Source organism: Lineus longissimus, chromosome 3, assembly GCF_910592395.1.
Source record: "Lineus longissimus chromosome 3, tnLinLong1.2, whole genome shotgun sequence".
Classification (NCBI taxonomy): Eukaryota; Metazoa; Nemertea; class Pilidiophora; order Heteronemertea; family Lineidae; genus Lineus; species Lineus longissimus.
In genome coordinates, this window is record NC_088310.1 from 2,751,964 (window position 1) to 2,776,976 (window position 25,013).

Below are 25,013 nucleotides of genomic sequence, written 5' to 3' on the forward strand. Positions count from 1 at the left end.
TTTTCTTTTCGCAAAAGCACTGTCAAACCAAAAGAATACATTACCTTGAAGAAGAGGAGCATGAAGTTGATGAAGAATGCAAACACCAGGGCAATGAGCTTGAAGTTGTAGAAGTTCCTCGCGAAGAAACTCTGGAAGATACAAATGAGAGTGTAGGGCTCAAAATCAGTACATTGTGGGTTTGCTACATTGAAGGATTACTGATGTTGTAGTCATGGTTCTCCCCACCCAGGAGTATGTCCTATAAATGGTAAGGTTTGCCTGCATAGGTAGAGTAGTTTCTGTTTACAGTATCACGACCTTGTTTATTTCTTGTCAATGGACAGAACAGTCAAAAACTCTAAGGATCTTACTTACCAGAAGTAACTTTCCATAGTCATTGTCTCCAGCATCCTTGCCCTCCGCTTCAGGTAGTGCTTCCTCAGCAATGGAAGGTCCAGCCAGGGTAGGAGTACCTCCTGTAGGGGCCTCCAGACTCCTTTTTCTGACTGGGGTGATTGGAGTGGATGGAAGGGAACCATTCATACCCTCTTTCTTCTCACCATGATCAGCCTGGAAGATCAGCAAATGGAATACAATCAAAAACGTGAAATAATCGAAGTAACGGGACAAGTACTGCCATTTATATTCATTATTGGTATTGCCTGGCTCACATTCATTTTCAATATTGCCTGTCTACTCACATTCGTTAACGGTATTGCTTGCGAGGTGGATGCTGCGTCTGCCATGATTGTCTCACCACCATCTATCGTTGTGACTGCCATGTCACCACCAATATCACCGTCACTGTAGTCAGAGCTGGACTGAGGGGTCAGAGGAGCCTGCATCTTGTATCTGAGAATGAATTATGTACAGAAAATAAGAGAAAAGTAAGGAAGAAATTAAAGCACTTATCATTCAAAACCAAAGGTAGCACTAGTTACGAGAAGCTATTCATCAAAATCAACACATTGTCAAAAGTTCGTCTGTACATTACGTCAGCGCATTGTACAAGAAGAATTCAATGACAAAACTCACCCAGTTCCTTCGCTGTCTCTGACCAAATCCACACCACCGAATACCCTGATTGGTGCTCCACTGGGTGGCGTTGTTTCCTCAGTGAATTCCGACTGACTGGCAGCCGTTAGCGCTAGTTGCTGTCTGAGCATCAGCGACGGTGGTGGTAGTGACATGCGCCGGGCATCATACATTGGACGGTCCTGTTTGTCACCCATCATCATGGCAGCAATAAACCGGATGAACGTCCTGGAGATGAAAAACAGAACAGTCAACAGTCAAAATATGTGACCTGGGACAGTAAAATAAGTCACAGTGACCGGTATAATGGAAACTGAGTTCTAAATTTCGGATTAAGTCATATGTAACAATACTGGTCGGAGTAATGCTCTTTCTGCTCACTGTGCCAGGAACTGTTTATACTTACGTGACCACATTGTAAACAAACGACACAGACCACGCTCCAAACTTGACTTGCAGAGTAAGCAGGCCAACGATCATCTCTCCGAACGACATGCCTCGTATGGTTGTGTACGTCCCCTTGATATTCGTCCAGGTCAGGAATGACAAGAGGAAGAAGAAGCCATCCTTCAGGCTGTTGGCACCTGCCTTGATCATATCAAGCTTACTGTAGGAATAGACCAATATGACTAAGTTATATTTAGTAATAATACCTTATGATAGAATTAGAGCCACAAGGTGCGAGAAGTCTTGGGCAAATTCATCGTTCCTTCAAACAGCAACCAGGCAGGGTTTGGGACCAAACTGACTTCAGTTCCTGATTTCACTGATGGCAACTTTGGTCACAAGGTTATGGGAAGAAGACTGTACCAGCTGCCAAGATTCCAAGACTTGTCAATCATTTTGTGGGAGCAGAAGAAGAAGAAACTCTTTGTGGAATCAAGAAGAAGAAACTGTTGACCTACCCCATGGCTCCACCCTCCCCATCAGATGATGCTGCTCTTTGTGGAGGCTCCTCGGCGGTGATACTGGTTGCATGTTGCATCTGGAAAAGGTTGACAGCACATTAGAATAAGTATCGTTGAATACGAGGGGTGTCTGATGTATGACATTCCATGAACGTCACATAATGAAGAAGCTACATTGTGATCAACCAGAGACAATGTGCAAAGCCAATAGTTACCTCAAAGATCGTGTCTTCACAGAAGTCTACGAAGAATTCCAGCTTCTCTTTGTCACCTCCTTCATTGATAGCATTGTGAATGAACGTCCGCTTTGATTCCTGCAAACCAAGACGTAGAGCATGTAAGGATGAAATCCAAAAGATAGAGCACAATCAGCATGGAGAAAGGGTCTTCTGGGGCTCTGCTAGTAGTGGATTAGTTAACAGGCAGATATTTTCTAAATATCTGATATTACCAGCAAATTCCTCTGGCTTCTCCTTCATCAGCCCTGACAACGCTCGGAGTTAACTCCTGACTTAGCCAGATTTGATAACTCAAGAACAAACTTAATTTGGCATGAATGATAAATCTAAGTAATATGTTTCCTTACTCTGATTTGTGGTTTTAACCACTGGTCAATGTGGGACTGTTTCACCTCAAAGTAGACTCTCTCGATCCTTCCAGCACTGCCCTGGATCTCAATCCTGCCAAGGAATGGCACGAAGTAGTCCAGAACAGACTTGGCTTTGGCAACAAGGCGCTCTAGTCTGCGATAAGGAAATAAGACAAGTCAGGTTATTTTACCACTTCAACATCCAGGGGTCTTCCTGAAGATATGAGCCATAGCGCAAAGAACAGAGTGACTGAAAATTAACCTTAACACAGTGGTTGGGAGTCTGGTAATCAATTCACAAGATTGCAGCTCTTTCTAAAATGATTTGGGGCTATCTGGAACACATAACATAGCATTGAATTCAAGCAAATAAAAGGCTTTCAGATAGGAAATAGGTGAGTCAGTTTACCTTGGGTCATTTGGCATGTGTTCTGATAAGTTGGTCAACAGGACAGCAACGTTGAAGCCGATGTCCTTTGCTGGGTTGTGGAATCGATCGGTGAACTCAAGGAAGTCGACTTTCCCATCTTGGTTGGTGTCCACACACATCATGATGTAGTCTATCTCCTCCCTAAATGAATGTTAGCAATCTTATAATCAAAACTAACAAATAAATAAATTGATAGAAAAACTATGTCTTGTTTATTACTTCATGATAGCTCTGTATAACCATGGGTACAAGCACGACATTATTTCTTCGAAATGGGATGTCGGAACTTGAAATAATACCAAGGGTCACCGTTAAGGAAAAATTTGAAGGATACACAACTTGAGGCAAAGAAATCACATTAGTTTTGAACATTCAAAAAGTAACAACAAAATTTCAGACACAATCAACTAGAAAGCTATATGGGCACAACATTAAGCTACTGAACAAGAGGGGATGCAGATCTGAAACACTGCTGGGACACAGATTGGGTAATGTTCACAAAGGAATTGATACAGGCAATTATGCAGTACATATGGAAGGAACGATATAATTCTGCAAGCAGAGGAAGCATGTGGGGGGGGGGGGCGGTTCACGTGACAGACTATGCATTGTAAGTAGGCTTGTTTTATCGGAAGATGATAAAATTGGTCCGTGCTTATTAACATGATGGGGGGAAGGGACCACCTGACCCTAGTTCCAAAGTAAACTCAGACTCCACTGTGTTTCACTGAAGAGGAACCAAGAGGAACCACTTACATTAATGCACAGCCTGTCACATGAATGCTACACAGGATGACTGGTATGACAGGTGGACTACCATGGGAGGCTAAAGTGGAATGTACAGAGATAACAGAATTGAAAGAAAAGTGTAAGAGAGTGCTAGGAAGTCATACAAATTGCGGAATACACGTAGTTTCTGATTTCTGGAAGTATGGTATGGGGCATGGCAGACGACAGAAGACAGAAGTTTGAAACTTGTGCAAAGTTGTTTTGATTGTGTGACAACATTTGTGGCAAAAAGGTACATCTTTAAATTCCACAAAAAAACAAAACGAAGAAAATGCTACCAATGATAAGAAACCAGAAAAATGTTTGATCGATCTTTCATTATCATTTGTCAGCTAGCAAAATCTCAACAAAAATCACCTGCTACATATAGTTATTGAATACTCTATAGCTACAAGAAAACATATCTTCATCATACAGATCGACAATCCATACTTGATATCAAGGAAATAAAGAAATGCCTATGACTAAGACTGAAGGAGAAGGAAACAGAGCTACAAAACTGAACAGGGTTTCACCACGGTTCCAATACGTTACAAACAAATAATTTACACGAGTAACTTTCGGAGGGGCACATCAGGTGGGTGAAACCGAGGTGTCCTAACTGAACATAGACATGCCTACTCAATACGGCGGCAGAACTGAAAGTGCTCCCGCAATGTAAAATCTTCATGAAGATGTATTAGGGCGGTAGTATATGCCCCGCGGCAAAAAAGCCAAGAGAAAAGTTGGTCTAATGGCAAATTTTGATGGAAACCACTTGAATCCAGAGATGAGTGATTTTTGAGTGAGCTTTGAGCCTCTTCTGCACCATTTACTCCAAAAGGAATACGTCATGAATATATACGTTTTTGGAGCACCCGACGAGCAAGAAATGTCCTAGTAGGCATGTCTGATCATGAATATCCATGCTGACTTACGCATTATACACTTTCTGGGCCTCCAAGGCCTGCCTGAATTCTTTACGCGATAGCCAACCATCGCCATTATTGTCATATTCCTAGATGAGAGAGATGATATATGACAGGGACAGGCGGACATGCAACGTTATCGAGTGTGGAGTGGGGAAGCCAGACATAGCACAATATCAGAAACAAATCATTGCCACACGCTTTCTGTAGTCATGAAATGAATAGAGTGTTTCTTCAGCTTATAAACTCTTACTTTTTTATGAATCTGTCTTCAAATTCAATCCAATTTACCTGCAGGCGGCCTTGACAGCCATGTTTGGTGTGCAGGTGGTTTTTGATGAAACTCTTTTTTGATTTCATGCCTACACAAATGATACGTGCATTTCAAGACAAAGCAGCCAGATTCACCCCATGTACTGAACATTCCAGAACAAATCTGCAAAAAAGTATCTTTCGATTCAAGTTCTCAAAGGAGTATGAAATGAGAAGCGAGAGTTTTTTGCAAACAGTCCTGGGAATGTACAAGTACGCTTTCTACGGCAGAAACAAACGTGATGAATTTACGAACCCTGAGTACATTTTCTGCCCATCCATAGCTTTTTGGAACTCTTTGCGCGAGATAAAGCCATCACCGTTGGTGTCGAATTCCTAGATGTTGTCAAAAGGAATGAATAACACAGGTATGGGGATGTTCGTAAGCGTACAAATGACCACTTTGCGTGAAGGGCACAACTGGCCGAATTGTAGCAGCATAGTTTTTTCTTACGAAATTTTACATTCATCACCTATATATCATAGTTATGTGGGCCACAAGCATTTCCCCTGAAAAGAATGGTGTTCACACAGCCCACCACACAAAACAAAGAGAAATATCAACATTACCAGGAATGCCTCTGATGTAGTCAAATCCTTCATCTTCAAAAAGATATCAAAGAATTTCAGGATCATCTGAAAAAAATAAAATTTTAATTAGGCCAAAGATTTCCTGAAGTGCAACTCCATTTGTAACTCTGCAAAAAGATGCAATAAACACTTTCAACAATAACACTGCTTTGTGTCTGCAGAACTCATTCTTGGATCAGTGTCCTATTCAAAATTCTTTTGAGGATTATAAGATATATGGGGCCTCAACTGCACCCTCAGGTCACCCAGAAAACAAGGGTATGAATTCGTGTTTTAGACTCAGGGGAAGGAAACAGAGACAATTTTATGTCTACTTACATCCATGTTGGTTGAGGACTCAACCAGTGTGTCCACCATCTGTTTCCCAATTGGACCATTTACAACATTGCCTGGAAGGAGCAAAATGTATGAAATAAGAGCAACAGCAACTTGTAGCAGGCAGTCTATCTAAAAGATTTGTGGATGGTTTAATCTCACCGGCCAAAGTAGGAATCTTGTACTGTAGTGGCGTGGAGTAAACCTGTTGAGATCAAGATGCCCCTTACAAGCGGCCCGTTCCCGAGGTCAGGGAGGGGAGGAGGGCATGATGATACTAACCTTCTAACATGGAGAGGAGCATAATCATCATCTCCTTCTGCAGGGTCATGAACTCCCTCAGCAGCTCCAACTGATCTGGGTCCTGCAAACAAGAAGAATATGGTCATGTCTGACTCACATCAGTTTTATTTCCAGATATTGAAACAAAAGAACTGGAATAGCATCGCGTTCATTTCAGCCTTCTTCTTGCAAGATCACATTTTACAGTAGCTCAGCAAAGAAACATTGGATTTTCACTTTGGGGACTGTACCAAAGGGCAAAAAGTTTCCAAATCTAATTCGAATCAAACGAAGAACCTTGGCTGAAAATTGAAGCACACCGACTTTGTTGCTGATGTTGCTGTTACCAAAATCACCCAAAGGTAAAAACAAATAGATCTATCTCACCATTCTATCCTTGAAAACTATCATATCTACATTATACAGAAACAATATCGCTAGGAAAACCAAAACTACAAAACAAAGAATACAACACGGCCAATGCTTTTACCTTCTTCAATTTTACCGCGCTATTAGGACTTCCCGATTTGTCCCCAGACTGTAAGCATGAAATGGACAATGAAATGGCGATGATTTAGTGACTTCCTGTAAACTTCTCAAGGAAGTGGATCGGGGAGTGACCCACCTTGGTTGCACTGCCGACTCATGTAACCATTTTTGTGTGAAAAATCTTTCAATTTGACTAAATGTTGCAAAAAGACCTTGGACTAACCGATGAATGAACAATGAAGAGCATACATATTGCAAATAACATAACATAATTAACTAACCTTTGATAATTTCTCCTGCATGTGAGCAAATATGTACAAGAATCCACCGACAGCATCCCACAATCTGCTGTGAGCGAGGGCAAGTTGGTTACCCAGGCATGGACCCTACAAAAGAGACAAAGAGTGAGAAAGGAATGGAATGAATGTAGATAACTGAATCGTCTTCAGTTGAGAAAAACTTTTTCTTCTTTGTGTGTCGGGAGAATATACAAATATAATGGGATGTCAAAAGCACCCTGATAAACATAGATCTTTATTGCTGAGACCTCCAAACCTCTAAATCTGTTACTTGAGGGTTGATGTCGATTGAAAGTTGCCATGTCTGATTTTGTTGCAGCCACCTGCAGCGGCCCCCAAAATGAAGATTTTTGTCGCACACAATAATCATTGCAGGTACTAGCTCTGATGAAAATCTCTCTTCTTGGATTCTTAAGGCACCATAGAATCAGTGTAATGATTCCTGTTCTAGAACCCAAAACTTGACAGACCTGGATGTCCTCCGTGAGTGTAGCAAACACTTGTGCAGAGACCTTGATGGCTCGGCAGAAGCTTTCCTTGCCTGCAGCATCTATGGTGTCCTTGCCAGAGTAGTGCCAGTAGAAGTCCATGATCGACTCCTGAAAGTAAGATTGAATACGCAATTGTACTTTATCATATACCCTAAATGCACTGATCTGTCAGACATGCTATGAGAAACATCAAAGTTTTCCAAGTCCAAAAATGATGATGTTGCTTCATTTTGAGCAGAAAAAAAAACAAATGAAAAAAATATTTGGACTTAGAAATTTTTTCATCTGTCAGTCAGTTCAAAATTCTGAACAATTTTCAAAGTCAAAAAAGTTTATAGGGCCTGATGTACACACCTGTATTCTCAGAAGATAGTCCACAGTCGAGATAATGATGTTGATAGTCGTGTTGTTGCCTGCTTGAGTTCTCAAGTAGTTCTGGAAGTCCAAGTTGTGACCTTCGCACAGAAGTTGGAGGAATCGGAAGAGCTTGCATGTGAACTCTGCGTCGTGGAGATTCTTCACGCCAGCATTGCCCTCGGCCATGCCGAGGCCTTCTGCTTTGTTTGTCCTCTCGAATGCATCAAGGTCCAGGACACTAGGGTTAAAGAAAGGAAGATACACAAAACTCATCGATCATTCGACTCATCATGCCTGAGAATTTGTGGTAATATTGTATTACTGCTTTCAATACTGCTTAATCACAACGATAAGCTTCTCGGAGTCACTCATGTTGCTGAATGGTTGCACATCGAATTTCGGAATTGGTATTGGTAGACACAGTAATACTAATACCAAATCCGACAACCGACTCTGCATTTGACGTCACAGCCACCCTTACCTGACCTTAATTGCTAACAGATAGGCGCGTTGTTTTCCCAGAGTATGATTTCTTACCTGCACTGCTGCATGAGTCCAGCGACTGATGTGAAGAATCCGATGTCTTTCTTTTCCTTCAGATGCTTCAACATCCTCTGGAAACAATAAGAAGATATCAGGTTAATGATCGCAAAAACTCTATACACAGAAAATGCCACACATTGGAATGTGGCTATCAGGTCTTCCTCCATTCATCCGTTCCTTCTTGACATCTTAATCTCTCAACAAGTCATTCTCTGCAGTGCTCCAAACAGAGCACAGTCTTGGCGGATAATCATGCCCACCTCAGACAAGAACTTTTCACCGAGTGCATTCTAACCCAATTTCGAATGATCATAACACCGATATTCGATAATACAGATCTTACCTTTTGTACATCAACATTACCACCAAGGAGTAATGAGATGCCGAGCTCAATCGTACGCGCAACCATCTCATTGTATTCGCCTGAAACAGAGTGAAGAGTAAATCATAAACTCTGTCCATAAACATATCTCCTTCTTCTGCTTGGTCTCAAAGGGCTCAGTGTTTTGCTCAAGGACACATTTAAAGACGAAACATGCTATTCCACCCTTGTAGCTGCACGGAGGCCGGAATTAGAGAATACCATGAGGTACCAACTTTTTATAATTTGATATGCATCTAAAGCCATCTTATGGTTTAAACCAACTCACTAGCTCTGGAATGGCAAAGGACAATGAATGTCCATGGATGTGTCAATGCCATCACCCGGGGTCAACCCACTCTACTTTTCCTTGCAAATGTTCCTTACCTTTGCATGCTGATATGTGGAGTAGCACCATCTCCGCAGCCCCACGGTCAGACAGTCGACCTTGCTCAAACAGAGTCTTCATCTTTTCCATTTCTTGTTCCTGAATTGTACAGACATACAGTTACCTCTGATGTCATAATAAACATGAAGATATAGAAGTGAGTGTGTAGGTGCAATCAAATTTGCTGTGATGGAACGTGAAGTACTTCGAGTCTGAACATGATCATTACAACTCTGATAGATTCTAATATGAGGTACTTTTCTTCAGAGAACTAACTGACAATATGAAAACAACCATCTGACACATGAAGCAGATAGCTTCGAAAACCAAAGCAACCAAAGCTTACACAATACAGCCTACCTAAACAAGACACAAAATACATAAGAAACATACAACCAAGGTGATTTTTACTATGTCGATTTATGATCACAACATTCACGTAGCTGGTGCCATCGATTTCAAGGGTTAAATTTCACAAAATTCTGATTGCCAATTCAGTAGATCAGAAATCTGTGATGGTCAACCGTTGACAGTTCAAATGAGAAACATGTTAAAGACAGGTTCGTTTGTACAAGAGATATAGTTATCCTCGAAAGGTCAATTTCCATCCCAATGACATGTCTGCCTACTGTACAATGGCAATGTTTATTTCTGCGTGTGGGAGGGACAAAAACGATGTACACAAACGAACCACAGCTTTAATACTACAATCCGACTACAACCTGACATTCAGTACCTTCATTTTGTCCAGTTTCAGCTGCACAACATGGAAAATGTTTAACGAGACAAATCAATTCGTACATGTCTATGCTCAAGATGGATATATATGCTCAAGGTTGAATTTCAGCAAGCTTACGCATGCTGCAGACAAGCAAATTTTATAGCAGGGTTGCTACAAAAAGATTGCTAGTATGCAGACAAAATTTGTCTCATCATTGCGAGCTGCAGTAAAATCAAACTGGTTTCATATTTGTTAACGGTGGCAGCGACAGATTCTTGTCACAGGCACCAAGACGCTCACATTTTTTGTTGCATTTTGGTTGTGATAAAATGGCTTGTCTGCAATGCGTCCAAAGTTGTACGGAACTGTCCAAAAATGATATCCCTTGCCACACATAATTCTCGAATCCACACTTACCATGCCCATGAATTTTGTGGTCTGGGATGAAAAAAACATGGGACAGACAAATTTTTTAACTGTAGTTTTGTATGAATGTTGCAATTGGCAACCTTTATTGTTACTTTTACACGATGTAGTAATGTATTAAGGCTTTGATAATCTATAACCAGAGGGACAGAATTTAGTTTAAACCAGTTTATATGATGTCTAGATACAAAGCCTGTCATTTACACCCTGGTTTTGCCATGAAGATGTCATAATGGAAGAACACAAGCCAAACGCATCCCTCACCTGGAAAGAAGCACCAGTATCCCCCTCTTCCCCTTCATCATCGTCATCGCCATCCTGCGTGTGACAGCTCTTACTCATGATCTCCGCGTACGCCATATACAAGAAGTCCTCATGATGCATGTTCTGCTCTGTGGTCGCCGTACGCTGGAATGTCGTGATGAGTTGTTTCAACGGATCGGGAGATTCCTCCTCATCCTCCTTCTTCTCTCGTTGTTCTTCGTCCGATTTCTGAAGTGGAAGGCGAAGAATATTTGAAGGATACCAATGACAATTCCCTTGTGATGGAATCAGCTTCAAACTGTCTATAAACATTAGGCGAAATGTCACTGACTCGCAGCTCTTCAGCTTCTATATAACCACAAGTTCTGCTTTTCTAACTTCCAACTATGCCATGGTACGATTTCAACAACTGGCTATAACCTTACCATCAAGTCTTCAATCATTTCAGGGAAGTTGCTACTTTTCGACTCTCAACAATGGTCTGATTTTGACAACCTGGATACTTACTGTCAAGTCTTCAATCATGTCACTGACTTGCTGCTCCTCTTCTTCCAACCACATACTCTGGTATTGCTTGAGGAACAAGTTGACGACGCGATGACGGGGCAAGTTATGTAACGGTATCATCCTGAAGCAGGCCATGACAGCGCGCTTCTTCTGCGATGAAATCAGCCTCCTCCAAGCATTCTTTAAGGATGGTGGTGGATGGTCAACCTGCAGGGAGAAAACGGTAAGAGAAATCAGAACGAACATAGTGTGTTTCACTGTGACTTAGATTTTGCACCTCTTATTACATTCAACTGCTTTTCTCGAGGTCACGCGCGATGTAGGAATCACCAATTCAACAATGAAAGATTAGATTTACGATATGAACCTACCAGATACAGTCCATGGAGTACTTTAGCCATATTGATGACCCGTTTCATAATGCTATTTTGGTCAACCTCAACCACAGCTTTCTGTTTTGTCTCGCCAATCTTCTTATACAGTAGCTTCTGCCATTTCATCTTAGCATCAGAGTCGGCGTCCAGCTGGGAAGGAGGACAAGTGTTATATTACACGCAAAGGAAATATGGATAGAAAATATGTCAACCCTTCCACACCTAAACTTGCAAGAGGTCCAACATGGCATCACCATCCTGAACTCACAATTTTGCGAGAAATGAGTGTATGCAGATCATCGCTCCACCAGAACAAAAGAGTCAAAGTCACTCTTGTCTCAAGAGACCCATACCAAACAAGGGTAGTGTTACCTAACTCGTGTTAAGAAATTAGTAGCTAGTTTCCCACTACACTTAGTATAATTACCTTATCTTCTGATTGCAGTAGCATCTTGACATAGTCTTCAATTTCTGCTTCAGGTTCCTTCTGAAACATGGGAGAGTTAGAAACCCCGTAGCACACCCAGGGGGGTTAGTAGGCCATGCTTTAGGTGAACTGACATGCCAATAACAGTAGATTATAACAAAAATGGCTGGCAAGAAAGCTTGCTGGAGAGAGCAGTTTTGGAGGTGAAACTGCACTGAAGCAGTGACATATGATTTAAGGCAAAATGTGCACTGATCGGAGGTGCCAACGATGTCGTCCACATGACCGGAGTTTGTTGGCTTCTCATGCCATGTCACTGATGTCTTGTGCGAAAACAGCAATGGAGAGCATTCTGGGACTATACGCTATTATAGAATACAACCGTCTGCTGACGAGTGAACAAGTGCAGCCAAGAGAGGACGCCAAGTTTTTTTGTTACACAACCATAATCTCCAACAAGCTTTGGGAATCAAAATGCCTTCAACATGTTCAGGTGAATAAGAACCATTTGTGCATCTGTGGAAATATAACAGATATTCTACACCAACAAGTTCATGCATACTGATATTTTATGTTATGCTGATTCAATGTAGCTTAGATCATTGGTCATTAAAACTTAAATGTGACCCTTCACAGCAAAACCAGGCGCATGTCGCACAGAAGATGAGCCTAAATGACACCAGGAGATAATGGAAGAAATTGATGTGCTCATATTTCACAAAAGGCAGACAATAGAGAAATGAACAAACAGTCTGTCTCAACCTGCCAAGCTCAGAGCGACATGCGCCTGATTTTGCTGTGACGGGTCACAAATTTGATTCAATTTGAAATTAGAATTAAATATTTTGCAACTTGCTCTGCATTTACAGATAAGTCTAGTGAGAAATGTGCACATCAATATCCATCATGAAAGAAATTTAACCAAAGAAAACATGTAATTGTACATTTGCTTTTGAGAAAGATGGTGGGAGAACAGTCGAAGTCAATGAAAGGAAAGTGAGCAATTAGATGGGGTTGATGTCTATTTTTCTGAGTATATATGGTTGAGTGTTTAGTGTTTTGGCTCATAATAACACACTAAACTATTGAGATGATGAGCAAAAGCAAGAAAAGCAATACTTATGCTGAGATTGAAACATTTCCAACAAAGTGAAAGATGCCAAGCAATGCACAAGCAGCATAGCAAAGAATAGCAGCAGCATTGGAATGCATCCAAAACATGTAGGATCTAAGCATGGTGCTCAATCAACTGACCATACTAGAGCGGGGAATAGATTTCTGGCCTGACCCAATCTATCGTGACTGGCGAAGTTGAGGGGGTGTAGGGAGTTATAACACTCCTCTAAAATCTGTTTGAGGAAAGATCAGGAGGGTCTAACTTCCCTGAAATCTATTCATCATGCTAGTACGGCCAATCTGTTGGCACCTTGACAAGGAGCTATGTGTAGTTCAGGGTGTCGGTGTAGAGGGTACAACTTTGATTCGTCACAAGCTAAGATAGGTAAGGATCGAGTGCGGCCATTCAAAGGTGCTTTTAAAAGGAAAGACGAATGAGTAATTCTAAAAGCCTAAAGCAACAAAAGCGAAAAATTGTCTTACTGGATGTGGCATATCATCGATCACATCTTGCTGTTGTGGTACACAAAAGGAATTTCACCAAGAATCCAAAAGATTTCATTGATTTTAAAACCAATATTCGATCAAGAGCATATGCCGTTTGTATCAACCGTTGTGTGGAATCGCCATGCTTTGTAATCTTATTCCCCAACAACTTCAGACTAGTTTCGAAATGTTCCCATAAACAGGTTTAGGCTTGTTCCCCTACCATATATTGCTTTGATCTTACACGAAACAATGAACAGAGCAGATCACCGAAGCACTGAAGCAACTAACCAAAGCACATGCTGTTGGCATCCGCAGCATGACAATATGATAATAATCAGAAAAAGAAAAGCAATCCTCTCTATTTCTATGGTTTCTAAACAACAAAAAATGTCAGCTTTCACTGGTTTTCATGGATCTACTCCTCAGAGGACTCTGAACCAGCAGAAGTTAGAACAACATTTCAAGAGTTCTTATCTGGTAGCACATGCACATACAGGACTCTGCTTTCATACCATTCATGCATATGCATAACGGCTACAAATTCTTAATATTCTGTCCCAACTTCTGCCGATTCAAACCCCCCACAGAAGTAATGCACACCAAATTGACTCACATTGTTCGTTTATAACATTTCTTAAAGTGCACTGCAAAATAGCAAGTTTTCCTGCAGAGACATTCAATAATGTTTACCGTGATGAGTGATAAAAAGATCACTTGTCTCCAAAAAAAACTGCCAGTCTGTAGCATGCTCAAGATTCATGCCAATTCTTCTCAAACAGAAAGGATTACATTTCCTTCAGCCACAACACATTATTGGCTAAAATAGCCAACAGTTACTTACTCAAAGCGTGACTTAACTTATAATTCATCCAAAAGAAACTCAAAAACAACTGAATATGTTTATCTACGACATGGACCTTTGCAAAGCAGTAGCACTGTCGCGAAAATATTGTAGCTGACTCAAGCCATTCATTCTTTCATCTTCACTATTCTTGCTTTGATCTATCTCAAAGACTGTAGCGAATTAAGCAATATCTAGAAGTAACAAAAGTGAAAAGTGAAAAAGGCCTTAGATATCAGCAAGTCTACTGTGGTTCTATACCCGGTTTATCCAATTAAAGGACGACCATGATAATCACCACTGACCCAGCTGAAATGCGACTATTTACCTCTATGAGCTTTTGCTTGGCCTGCTGCACCAACTCCTGTTCCTGCCCACCGAACTTATTCAACCCTAGCGGGAGAAGACGTTTCAGAGCTGCGGTGTTCAGACTCGTATAGTGCCCAACATCCTTCTTCTCTCGTTTCCTCTTGGCCGGCTTGCCAGGGTTGTTCTCGTCTTGTCGGGCACCGCTCGTGGCATTGCTGGGCATGATCAGTGCCATGTTGTTGATCTCGTGCTGCGTCATAAAGTTCGTCTCTTCCCTCTTGAAGTACTGCAAGTTAAAAAACTCTTGCTCTGCACTTGGAGGAGTTATTCTCCAGAGAGCGTGCCTCCTCCAAGGCCGAGGGTGTTTCTGCATGCCACTATAGTTACGCTCCAATTGCCCCCATTGGACAGGTGAGGCTTCGGTATTGACCAGAGCTCAGAGGAACAGTTCATCACAAGCTACTCATGTTTCTCACTTGGTGGGGTCTGTTGCTTGCCTTAGCATAGACAACAGGCACAAGGAACCTCAGTTTTACTCGTTTGAAGAACAAAGGCTGGTAGGGTTAGGCGCCTTGCACAAGGACACTCAGACAGATCCTTTTGAGAATTGAACTCATGACCTCCAGATTATGAACCCAATGTTCTAACCCCATGTATCACAAGACAGTGCTGCCATATTTGTTCTACCTGTCCTTGCAATATCATGAAGACCTTTTGTACAAAACCATTTTCTCACTTACTGGTGACTTCGACCACAGATAGAAGATGTCAGCGACACACTGATAGAGTTCCTCCGCATCTGGTGTCGGGTGTTTGAGCCAGTGGGAACGATGCAGGTCCACATACTTGATCAGGAGCGGGTAGAAGGCATAGATGTCTCGCACAAGGATTTGAAAATGCTGCAAGAAGTGAAAGATGCTTGACATGGGGCACTGACAATGCCGAACAGTGGAATCGCTAGCGGTTCAGGAGACATTAGTGTCTTATTTCCATCACCAAGAAGATTAGCCTTCATCACCTGCACTTTACAACAGACCACTAATCCGCTCTCGTTACATCAACAGAACATTAAAGTGTCTCTGTGGATGATCAGCAACATCACCCGGCCACTTACCTCCTGAACGATCCCCTCCTCTTCCCCAACATCCTGACCACTCCTCTTCAGGATATGGAACTCTTCTTCATCTTTCTCCACCTGCTCTGCCTGCTCTTTGAGCTTCTGCGCCACAGGTAGGATGTGTTCACGCAGCATGTCTGCTGTCGCGTTTACGATGATCGGTTGAGTGCGAGCTGAAAAATGTAAGCAAAAACTTTATTTGGTGAAAAATGAAATGGCCAGGGCCATTGTGCTCACCTCATGTGGAGGAAAGATGGATAAAGAGCATGGTATTGTGTCATGTAGTGTAAGGTTTGATGTAGGTCCAAGCAATTACAATTTCCCCAAAATGGCCAATTTACAGTACATTCGACCTTTGTTACCTTGAAAAGTAGGTCAAATCAAAGAAGACCCGGATGACACATTGAATGGTTGTTAGAATTAGATGTACCTATGATATAAAATTGGTGCCAATCGGGCAAGTCATAACTAGAAATAATGGCATTTTGAAGAATTTAGGATTTGGCCCCCTCCCTGGAGGCCAAACGGCAAATCAGATCGCACCAAACTTCGGTACCTGCGATCACCTGACCAAGGGGTACATGTGTACTTAATTTGTGATCAATAGTCATTGCAGTTAAGAAACGTGCCATAGTTACGGCCTGACGGCGAATTTACGCCATTTGACCTCTGTGACCTTGACAAGAAGGTCAAATTAAAAACCTGTGTGACATATACTGTATGGTGGTTAGATGTACCCATGATATCAAATTGGTGGCAATCGGGCAAGAAGTTAAGGAATAATCACATTTTTAAGGTTTTTGGATTTTGCCCCCTGGTGGTCAAGTGGTGAATCATATTGGACCAAACTGCGGTCCCTGAGATCACCTGACTAAGGGGTAAATGTGTACCAAATTTGGTATCAATAGTCATTGCAGTTTAGAAACGTGCCATCATTACATCCTAATGGCCAATTTACACCATTTGACCTCTGTGACCTTGAAAAGGAGGTCAAATCAAAAACCCGGAGGATATATGATGCACCTTTGCTAGAAGTACCTACCATATTTTTTTCAAAATTTCCCGACTACTATTAAGGGAGATATTGCATATTTTCACTTTTAACGTTTGGCCCCCTGGTGGCCAAACCATGAAACGAATCAGACCGAAACTCGGTCTCCAAGGTGTCATTACATAAGGGTACATGTGTACCAAGTTTCAACTCAATAGCTCTAACAGTTACGAAACGTGCCCTGCTAACGGACGACGGACGACGACGACGACGACGACGACGACGACGACGACGACGACGACGACGACGACGACGACGACGACGACGACGACGGACGACGGACGCCACGGTATGGGATAAGCTCACCTCTGCTAAGAGGTGAGCTAAAAAGTGGAAAAAAAATTTGGACTGAGAAATTTTTTCTAACCCTAATCCTTTCATAAGTTCAAAATGGGGAATGGGGAGACAAAAATTAAGATGACTTACTGGCAATCCTTGTCATCCAAGGAGCGTCTGGTGAGCCAATGTTATTCTTGATCAACTTCATCACATTTCCGAGGACCTTGTTCATCAGCTCTGCCGTCACAGTCGTAACATTGCTGAAAGTAAAAGGGGCGATTTAGATCTGCATTCACCACAACATTTCCATGATAGTATCAACAAGTCTCACATTAAAGGATATCTTGCACAATTTTTAAGAATGAACTGGTGAAAAATGTGCACAATGTCCCTCAAATGATGTCCCAGAACTCTGTTGGTACCACTTTTCTATCTTGTTCACAATCCTAACAATTAATGTTGGGTGGGGAGGGATTAAGCCATGTTCGAGTTGCTTTTCAGGTCAAAATCAATTCATCAAATATCAATGCTTCTACCTTTACAATCCGAACATTGTGAAGGGGATCCTGAATCCTTTTCTGTTGCGACCATGCTGACGTTTATGATGACACAGAGGTGAATGTTGAGATATAACCATACTGTAAACCCCTTTTATTTCACAGCCCTATATGTTTGCAAAAACATCCATTTTTGTGACCATTTACTTCTTGGGATGGTTACATTTTCCAATGATAAAACCAAAGCTGTACTGGAATCCAAAGCTTATGATTGCTCATTATAAATGTAGATATTTTCTCTAAATTATACTACACGCTACAAACTACTCAGACAAACAAAACTTCATTACTGAGATACTAATGTAATACCTGGCCTCTGGGATGAAGATGGACTGCCGAGTATCCTGGACCTCTTCATGGCCCGCAAATCTAGAAAGAATGTTGCCGTCAAAAGACAAAAACAGACAGGGGGCATGCAAGGTTTACAGAAATAGACCAGGTCAGGTGAGATCCCATCAGTTTTCTCAAGTTAGTTTTCAAAGTTTGCAGAGGAGAGTTCACTTGGGTTCTCGAGTTTGACCGAATCTGTATGCGGAGAGGTCAGCTGAGTCTGATTAGCAGTGTAGGATGGTGATACGACAACAAAGATGACAAGTAGGAAGGGAAGCTGACATACACTGAAGCTCCACAGACAGGCAGACAGAGAGATAAGGAGATTTGGTTCAAGGATAGCTTTGAAAACCCAACATTCATGACATTGCCCACTCCTTTGCCCTAAATGCACTTTGAGTGTTTTAGGCTCAGTTTACACAGAGTTCAAGTTGTCATGTCCAAACAAGTCTTTAACAACCAAGTTATTTCCAAAGAGTGGACTATATAAGAGCCACAAAGTCACTTTTCCACTCTTCCAAAGAGTGGACTATATAAGAGCCACAAAGTCACTTTTCCACTCTTCCAAAGAGTGGACTATATAAGAGCCACAAAGTCACTTTTCCACTCTTCCAAAGAGTGGACTATATCAGAGCCACAAAGTCACTTTTCCACTCTTGTCATGTTTTCAAGGCCAAGTCATACAACGAACATACCCTGATAAGTGAAATGTGACATATGAACTGTGACGAGTGACAAGGTGAATCGTATGTAAACCTGACCAAACAGAGCAACTTCCACATCACTTACTTTCCCTCCACTGACACACTATCCGGGCCTCGGCACCACCAGAAAGGCAGATAGCTACAAAGCATAGGTAACGTGACTTCAATCACGTGTGGCGCTTCGGCGTACTTTCCTCCGGACTCGGCAAGTTCCTCAATCTCTTGTACTATCTTGTCGAGTAGCGGCAAATTCTCAGCTAAGCTCTCCATCACTTCTGCAAACACGGCAAGTGAAAAAGACATATAAAAACAGATGGTCACTGGTCTTAATCAATGATTTAGCAACAAAACGCCACATTGGTGATGAGGCTAACGGCATATCCTCTACACAGTCAAGCCATTACTTTCAGCCTTCCGGAAATTCCCGAACTCTTCCAAAAATATCTAAACGGTTCAGAGAAGACTTAAAATCAATGTGTTGTGAATCAGAACATCAAGCAATTCAAAGACTGCTTTGTCGACAAGAAACAAATCTGTCTTACTAAATCCGACAGGTAATCTGAAGAATCTGTTATAACCCTTACCCCTTGCTTCTAATGAATGCTCCTCGATCTTTCCTTCTATTCCGTAGACGACCGAGTTCTTGTTGTACTTGTTGAGGTCTGGCTCGAGGAAGGCGACTGGGAAGGTACTGGCGAATGACGCCACACACTCTCCAAGGATCGGACGATGCCTTGAAAAAAAAGATTTCAATATGGCCTACGTTCAAATATTTGCAAGACTTTACTTAAGGGCTCATTCCTGCAATGAGGTACTGGTTTGAATCAAACCAGGACAATACTGTACCAATATGGCGCTCAGAATGCATAAATCTTTGAATATTGCAACTTTATTCTTGTCATTTTCTTTGACTATATACCAACTGATCAGAATAACATTTCTAAGTTTGATTTAACATCGTCACCCTCAGTGAAGACAGGATGTGGTGGCCTGAGTATTAGTACTTTTCTAGTGAACTGACGCACTGAAACTGGTTTCAGAGATTTCGTCGCATCCAGCTGTATCATCCAACTTACCAGGAAATAGTCTACAGTCTAAAGGCTTGAATCCACACAAACATGCATAGGGGGCATCTAAGGGAGTGCACACAGAATAAACTAAAAACAAAAGAAATATAGGGAACACAATCATTCAGCCCCGGTATCAAAATCAGTAGTCCAAATGGGTGCTGCTGTTTCATGCATTGTGACAGACAATGTTCCTGGCTGTGTAAATTTGAGGTTAAATATGGAGTCAGTTCATAAAATCTTCATAGAAGGTAACGTGATACCCCAAACAATCATTTTCATCCCATGTTGTTAATATATAGTCAATGCATGCATATGAAGTTATCCACAGTTAAATCAGCAAAAAAATTAATAATGATCATTTGGTTCTGATATGTTATATACAGAACTAAGAGGTGAAAATCAGAAAAGTTAAATCACACACTCAAATCAAGGATTTGTCATAGCATGTTAGTACAGTATTCAGAAAAAATGCATTTTAGGTTCATTTGAAAACATCACGCCATGCAATCCCTTATAGCAGTACCTGGTGAGTTCACCATAAATAGCATCCCTGAAGAATTAACATAATAATGATAATATTGGAACAGATGAGAAATTAACACAGTTACGATAATGACGCTAATGAACTGTAAATATGTGCAAGTGTGCCCGGAACAGGGTGAGGGAAGACGGATAGTGAATCACAAGTAGATTTCACAAGAGATGAAACATTTCAAATGATGGGAGCAACTTCAGGAAATCAACATGCCTATTTCCGGAGGGCTGAATAAGGATGTCTAGGCTGATCCTTATACCCACTGAACATTTTGATAAGGAAGATTTAATCACAAATCAAAAGGTGCAAACTTGTTTTATCACAGTGATTTGCGGGGCGCTTTAGACATCATCAAATAAGCATGGTGTTTTCCTAATTGAAAACATGTAGAACTCAAAATCCGACACAAACACATGGACCAAATTTCGCTGGAATTGCACTAAAGCGATTTGAGTCATCAATTTTAACTAGAAAACTTCAGTTGAAAGTATGATTAGGGGATATCAAGTAAGGCATGTACTCACCTCTCTACGAACTGTGACCCGCTGGTTCCAAGTGTATAGAGAGCATTCAGGATTCGGTAGCAGCACAACTGTAAGTCATCCACTGTAATACGAATCAAGTGTTAGAAACCAAGAAGTTAAAAAAAACCTTGCACATAACTTTTAACAAACGTTTTGAAAATGGAAATGAACATGGCAAGGCAACAATCAAGGTTTCAAACTGTATCATTAACTAGATAAATAATCATGAAATTGCAAAGTCGCTGTTTGAAGGGAATTGAACTTTTCATCCATGTGAGAGATCGGCTTAACAACCATTCCTTCTGAATGCTCAATCATAAATGACATAACAGGCAGTAGCAATGTATGGACATTGCATGTATCTTTGATACTAGTAGTTTATTGCGCAATCAACATCCTTAAAGCTGAACTGATTATTTCATCCATGCTACATAGCAACCTTACACAAGAGATCAGATCCGTAACCGTTCCTCCCCAAATGTTCAAACATTGACGACAGCACTGGGAGTAGCACCATATGGACATAGTTGATACTGGTAGCACCTCGACTTATTGTACCCTTGACGTGGCTGAAGCGATTGACCTTGAGATTCTGGACGGTTTGGTTAAGGTCGTGTGCAGCGTGGTTGAAGAATGGCAGGAGAGACGATCGTACAATCTCTGGGCTGTTTTTGACAACGCTCCTGTAGAAAGGGACAAAATGACATCATTGAGAAACTAGTTTCTGTGTTTCTTTGGCTGGCATAGCTTAAGTCACTTCTATACAGATAATCTGAATATTATGTCTCCTTTAAAACAACAGACAGCAAAGACTTACAATTCCCTGAATACCATGCAGGTACATCAAGAGGTACAAGAGCAGACTGGGTTCCTTTCAGCTTCTAACTGGGCCCTTTAGTGTGGGAGTTCACTGAGCTGTGCTGGAGAGGTCATTTTAAAAGGTTATGACAAATGGTAAGACCCATCGAAGTTGTCTTTGGGCAATAGGTGCATGTTGGGGAGGTCTACCTTACCTTGCATCTATGGCCTGTACTAGCACCTGGAGACATCGGACCGATATGTCCACATCGTGACCAAACGCTGTGATCTTCACTCTAAGCAAGGCGGCAAGCTTACAGAACAAGCTGCAGGTCATCTCCTTCTCTTTAGCCGACGCCGTGCCATGTGAGGAGGTCATCTGCGTTGGGGACACAAAATACGATCGGTGTGCACGGAAGTATTTCTCAACCAGCGGCAATACAACCTAAAGAGAACAAGTAACAATAAGAATATGGCTAACCGTCCCTGAAAAAATATTATTCTAAACTGTTTCCCAGAAAATTGAAAAACTGATAAAAACCCCTTACCTTTCCGAAAAATTTGACATCCTCAGTAGCAGTTGAGTAGCTGTTCCTACGACTGAACTTAGTACTTGGTTTTGATTGGTTCAGATTCAACGCAGCCTTGTCGACATATTCCAGCAGTTTCTGGAGCAGACTGTAGGCGAAGCGTTTCTCCATGGCAGGCGCCCCACCGCTGTTTTCACCCTCTGCGTTTAAACCCTGGGTTCTGTTCTGCTTTTGATCACGGTCAAAACCGTGGCTGAAACAGAGATGTAGGATATAGCATTCGTTATTTGATATGGTGTTATGCAGCAGTTAACATCAACTCTGCCACAAAAACTACAGAGAACAGAAGCAGAGCTGCTGATCACATCCACCTTCCTGGAGTAAACGATGCAAGTTCAAGACAACTAAATTCTGAAGACAAACGAATCGTTGCATCATCTTTTCAAGCTCACCTCTGGATCCTGTAGCCCTGCATCTGCATGAACTTGAGCAACTCCTGAGAGCGGTTTCTATCCTTCTGCTTCTCCATATCGGTCAGAAGGTCATAGGCAACCAATCGAGGATGAACACCTTCTCCTACAAGATACACATACAATAATTGAACACTTTGCAGTGTTTCGTACACTTTTCATTGCATTTTTCCACAATTTTTTACCATTGTAATTGAAGTATTATGGTACAAAAACTCACTGGCAGAAGGCCCACCGACATAGGGTCTGCATAAAAGGTCCCGCAGGAAACATCCCAAGACCATCAGTCACAAAAACAACCCTGACAGACTCCCTCAGGAAAAGAATTCCAGTGACAAATGGTTATCATTTCTACAGAAAAACAAACATACCAATAGCACTGAGTTCCCCAATCTTCCGCTGAGCCCAGACAGCATGCACGTTCTCCGTCAACTTCTCAGCAAGTTGTAGGTTCTCCCGAGACAGTGTCACGTTCCTCAAATCTACAGGCTGGGGGTTGTAGCCGTGGGGCGACTCCTGTGAAAATTCAATAACAGATATTCACATTTCAACCTTCACATTTAACCGCGGGTCTATCCCGAAACATTTCAGTAGACCTCAGATGTGCCCAACTCACTCCAGCGCTAATACCTGAGCATTTCTGACCAGTACAAGGGTGGATCAAAGCAGTTGAACAAACAAATAGACCAGCCCAGAGTCCCACACGAACTATTGGGTTCAAACTAGGGACCTCTTGACTGCAAGCCAGGAATCCCAGCCACAGATCGCAGTGACCCTACTTTCATAGATAGATGCTAGTGTTGACAGAACTCACTGATTTTGGTCTGTCTCCTCTTCTCTTCTTCTGTGGTCCTCCAGACTTTGATTCTTCCAAGTCAAGGCTACATCCCCAGACAAGCATGGTCTTCAACGACTCACGAACCGGACTCATCAGGTTGTCTTGATCCTGAAAATCACACATTGTGAAACAGAATTATTGTATGCGTACAAGGGCACATCTCGTTCCTGGAATCGTGTGCCGTGATGGCCAGTCTGGCAAGAGCTTTCATCTTAGTTGAAAATGAAGAACTGACGAAACCCTTTAGTCATGTTCAGCAGGCCAAATCATGGTACATAGCTGCAATAAAAATTGCTTGTCTGCAACACGTTTTAATAATGCAGTTGTGAGCCTACCTTGAGTGACAGCATGTGTACAGGTTTGAGGAATGGATGGGTCATCTTTTCATCATCATACGACTGAGCAAACTCCCAGCCCTCATCAAGCTGCCAAAAGAAAGGCGGGGGTAAAATTAACAAAGGCAGTACTGTAAAACTTAGAGATTTTCGTACCCCGATGACTTTCTGTCATCACTCACAGAAAGTTATCTCCATTCTAAATACTCTTGACAAATCAACTAAGAGCTCAAGCATAGATCGATGGTGATTGATTTTATAAACAAGGTCCAATGCGACCTCCACTTGTGGATTCTAGGGTACATGTATTTACCTTTACAGTCGCCCAAGAGTCGTGGTAATGTTCGACAAACTGTGAGACAATGCCTTCTAACTGCTGATTCAGGGTCATCCTGAAAGGAAACCACAAACAAGTGAGTCAGACAAACACAAGCATGGTAAAGCACAATCGTACCATCCTAGAAAAAGTTTCCTGAAATCCAAGATTTTCACATTTAGCATGCTCAAGATCCAGGTGGTGATGACTTAGATTACTTTCCATTTCTGAATAGCCTGACCAAGCAAAAGAACGCCCCAATTAAGACCTATAGTTCGAGGAGCAGAATTCGCATCTGATAGGAAACACACCAAGATGGTGGTGTTGCATCGTACATGATTTTAGCTACAGACCTGTTTGTATCCACCGGTCTTGGCACGTATGGTCCATCAGTGTCGTAAGAACTTGGTTTAGACAGATTGTCATCTTGGTGCGTCAGGGCATAGTCAGGTGACAAGGCACAACCAATGGCTGACAAGCAAGGCAAAGCTTTGGAAAACAGCTCTGGGTCGTAAGCCTGTAGAAAGGAAGACACATCAAGTACTGATAACTGCTCTGATTACTTTGCAAGTTTTACTGAGAAATTGATGAGTGAACATGGGCAGGGAAATAACACACAGTTAACCAGAGGGCTATAGCTAGCTAGAACGGGCAGGGGACATGGAGAAGGTGTTTTCCCCCACCCCTACACCAAAAGGCTACCACTCTGAAGAATGACATGAGCGACTTGTCTGAGGACACAAATTCAACTTACCCTCTTTGCCAAAGAATCAAAGATTCCACTGAAGAGAACCATGGTCAGTCTCTTCTCCTCTTCTGTAGCTGAACCGAGTGAGCCCCAGCCTCCGCTGCCATAGTATCGACCGCATCTCTCATAATGGTTGTTTAGCACCTGAAAGTTAAAGAGAACTAACTTTAGATTCAGTTCAGTTATTGTAGTTACAATTTGCAGTGACCATGATGTATACATGCACGACTGCCCAAAACTGTCACACAAACAATAGCAAAAGACAGGT

The 25,013-nt window shown here is 41.9% G+C and overlaps 1 protein-coding gene across 22 annotated transcripts in view; it reads right to left on the minus strand.

The window, feature by feature from the left end:
• LOC135485374 (ryanodine receptor-like) overlaps nucleotides 1–25,013 on the minus strand; it is an 86,563-nt gene that overhangs the window by 5,857 nt on the left and 55,693 nt on the right. For 11 of the 22 annotated variants that reach the window (XM_064767337.1, XM_064767326.1, XM_064767332.1 and 8 more), the window contains 44 exons: nucleotides 24,752–24,889; nucleotides 24,351–24,514; nucleotides 23,995–24,073; nucleotides 23,682–23,771; nucleotides 23,323–23,454; nucleotides 22,880–23,024; nucleotides 22,491–22,614; nucleotides 22,057–22,291; nucleotides 21,724–21,953; nucleotides 21,155–21,393; nucleotides 20,711–20,792; nucleotides 20,175–20,201; nucleotides 19,166–19,314; nucleotides 18,667–18,856; nucleotides 17,857–17,916; nucleotides 17,138–17,250; nucleotides 15,658–15,833; nucleotides 15,284–15,442; nucleotides 14,563–14,829; nucleotides 11,789–11,848; nucleotides 11,359–11,511; nucleotides 10,988–11,194; nucleotides 10,481–10,708; nucleotides 9,806–9,826; nucleotides 9,069–9,168; nucleotides 8,664–8,743; nucleotides 8,315–8,391; nucleotides 7,775–8,015; nucleotides 7,400–7,528; nucleotides 6,912–7,016; nucleotides 6,632–6,679; nucleotides 6,142–6,223; nucleotides 5,863–5,933; nucleotides 5,524–5,589; nucleotides 5,210–5,289; nucleotides 2,924–3,085; nucleotides 2,512–2,668; nucleotides 2,141–2,239; nucleotides 1,923–2,002; nucleotides 1,424–1,624; nucleotides 1,018–1,245; nucleotides 684–834; nucleotides 358–552; nucleotides 45–131 (listed from right to left, as the gene is read on the minus strand). In XM_064767337.1, coding sequence (XP_064623407.1) covers nucleotides 45–131; nucleotides 358–552; nucleotides 684–834; nucleotides 1,018–1,245; nucleotides 1,424–1,624; nucleotides 1,923–2,002; nucleotides 2,141–2,239; nucleotides 2,512–2,668; nucleotides 2,924–3,085; nucleotides 5,210–5,289; nucleotides 5,524–5,589; nucleotides 5,863–5,933; nucleotides 6,142–6,223; nucleotides 6,632–6,679; nucleotides 6,912–7,016; nucleotides 7,400–7,528; nucleotides 7,775–8,015; nucleotides 8,315–8,391; nucleotides 8,664–8,743; nucleotides 9,069–9,168; nucleotides 9,806–9,826; nucleotides 10,481–10,708; nucleotides 10,988–11,194; nucleotides 11,359–11,511; nucleotides 11,789–11,848; nucleotides 14,563–14,829; nucleotides 15,284–15,442; nucleotides 15,658–15,833; nucleotides 17,138–17,250; nucleotides 17,857–17,916; nucleotides 18,667–18,856; nucleotides 19,166–19,314; nucleotides 20,175–20,201; nucleotides 20,711–20,792; nucleotides 21,155–21,393; nucleotides 21,724–21,953; nucleotides 22,057–22,291; nucleotides 22,491–22,614; nucleotides 22,880–23,024; nucleotides 23,323–23,454; nucleotides 23,682–23,771; nucleotides 23,995–24,073; nucleotides 24,351–24,514; nucleotides 24,752–24,889 — 5,907 coding nt within the window. Of the gene's footprint in view, nucleotides 1–44; nucleotides 132–357; nucleotides 553–683; nucleotides 835–1,017; nucleotides 1,246–1,423; nucleotides 1,625–1,922; nucleotides 2,003–2,140; nucleotides 2,240–2,511; nucleotides 2,669–2,923; nucleotides 3,086–4,650; nucleotides 4,731–5,209; nucleotides 5,290–5,523; nucleotides 5,590–5,862; nucleotides 5,934–6,141; nucleotides 6,224–6,631; nucleotides 6,680–6,911; nucleotides 7,017–7,399; nucleotides 7,529–7,774; nucleotides 8,016–8,314; nucleotides 8,392–8,663; nucleotides 8,744–9,068; nucleotides 9,169–9,805; nucleotides 9,827–10,480; nucleotides 10,709–10,987; nucleotides 11,195–11,358; nucleotides 11,512–11,788; nucleotides 11,849–14,562; nucleotides 14,830–15,283; nucleotides 15,443–15,657; nucleotides 15,834–17,137; nucleotides 17,251–17,856; nucleotides 17,917–18,666; nucleotides 18,857–19,165; nucleotides 19,315–20,174; nucleotides 20,202–20,710; nucleotides 20,793–21,154; nucleotides 21,394–21,723; nucleotides 21,954–22,056; nucleotides 22,292–22,490; nucleotides 22,615–22,879; nucleotides 23,025–23,322; nucleotides 23,455–23,681; nucleotides 23,772–23,994; nucleotides 24,074–24,350; nucleotides 24,515–24,751; nucleotides 24,890–25,013 lie in introns of all 22 variants that reach the window. The other 11 variants (XM_064767324.1, XM_064767325.1, XM_064767328.1 and 8 more) reach the window with 11 other exon arrangements.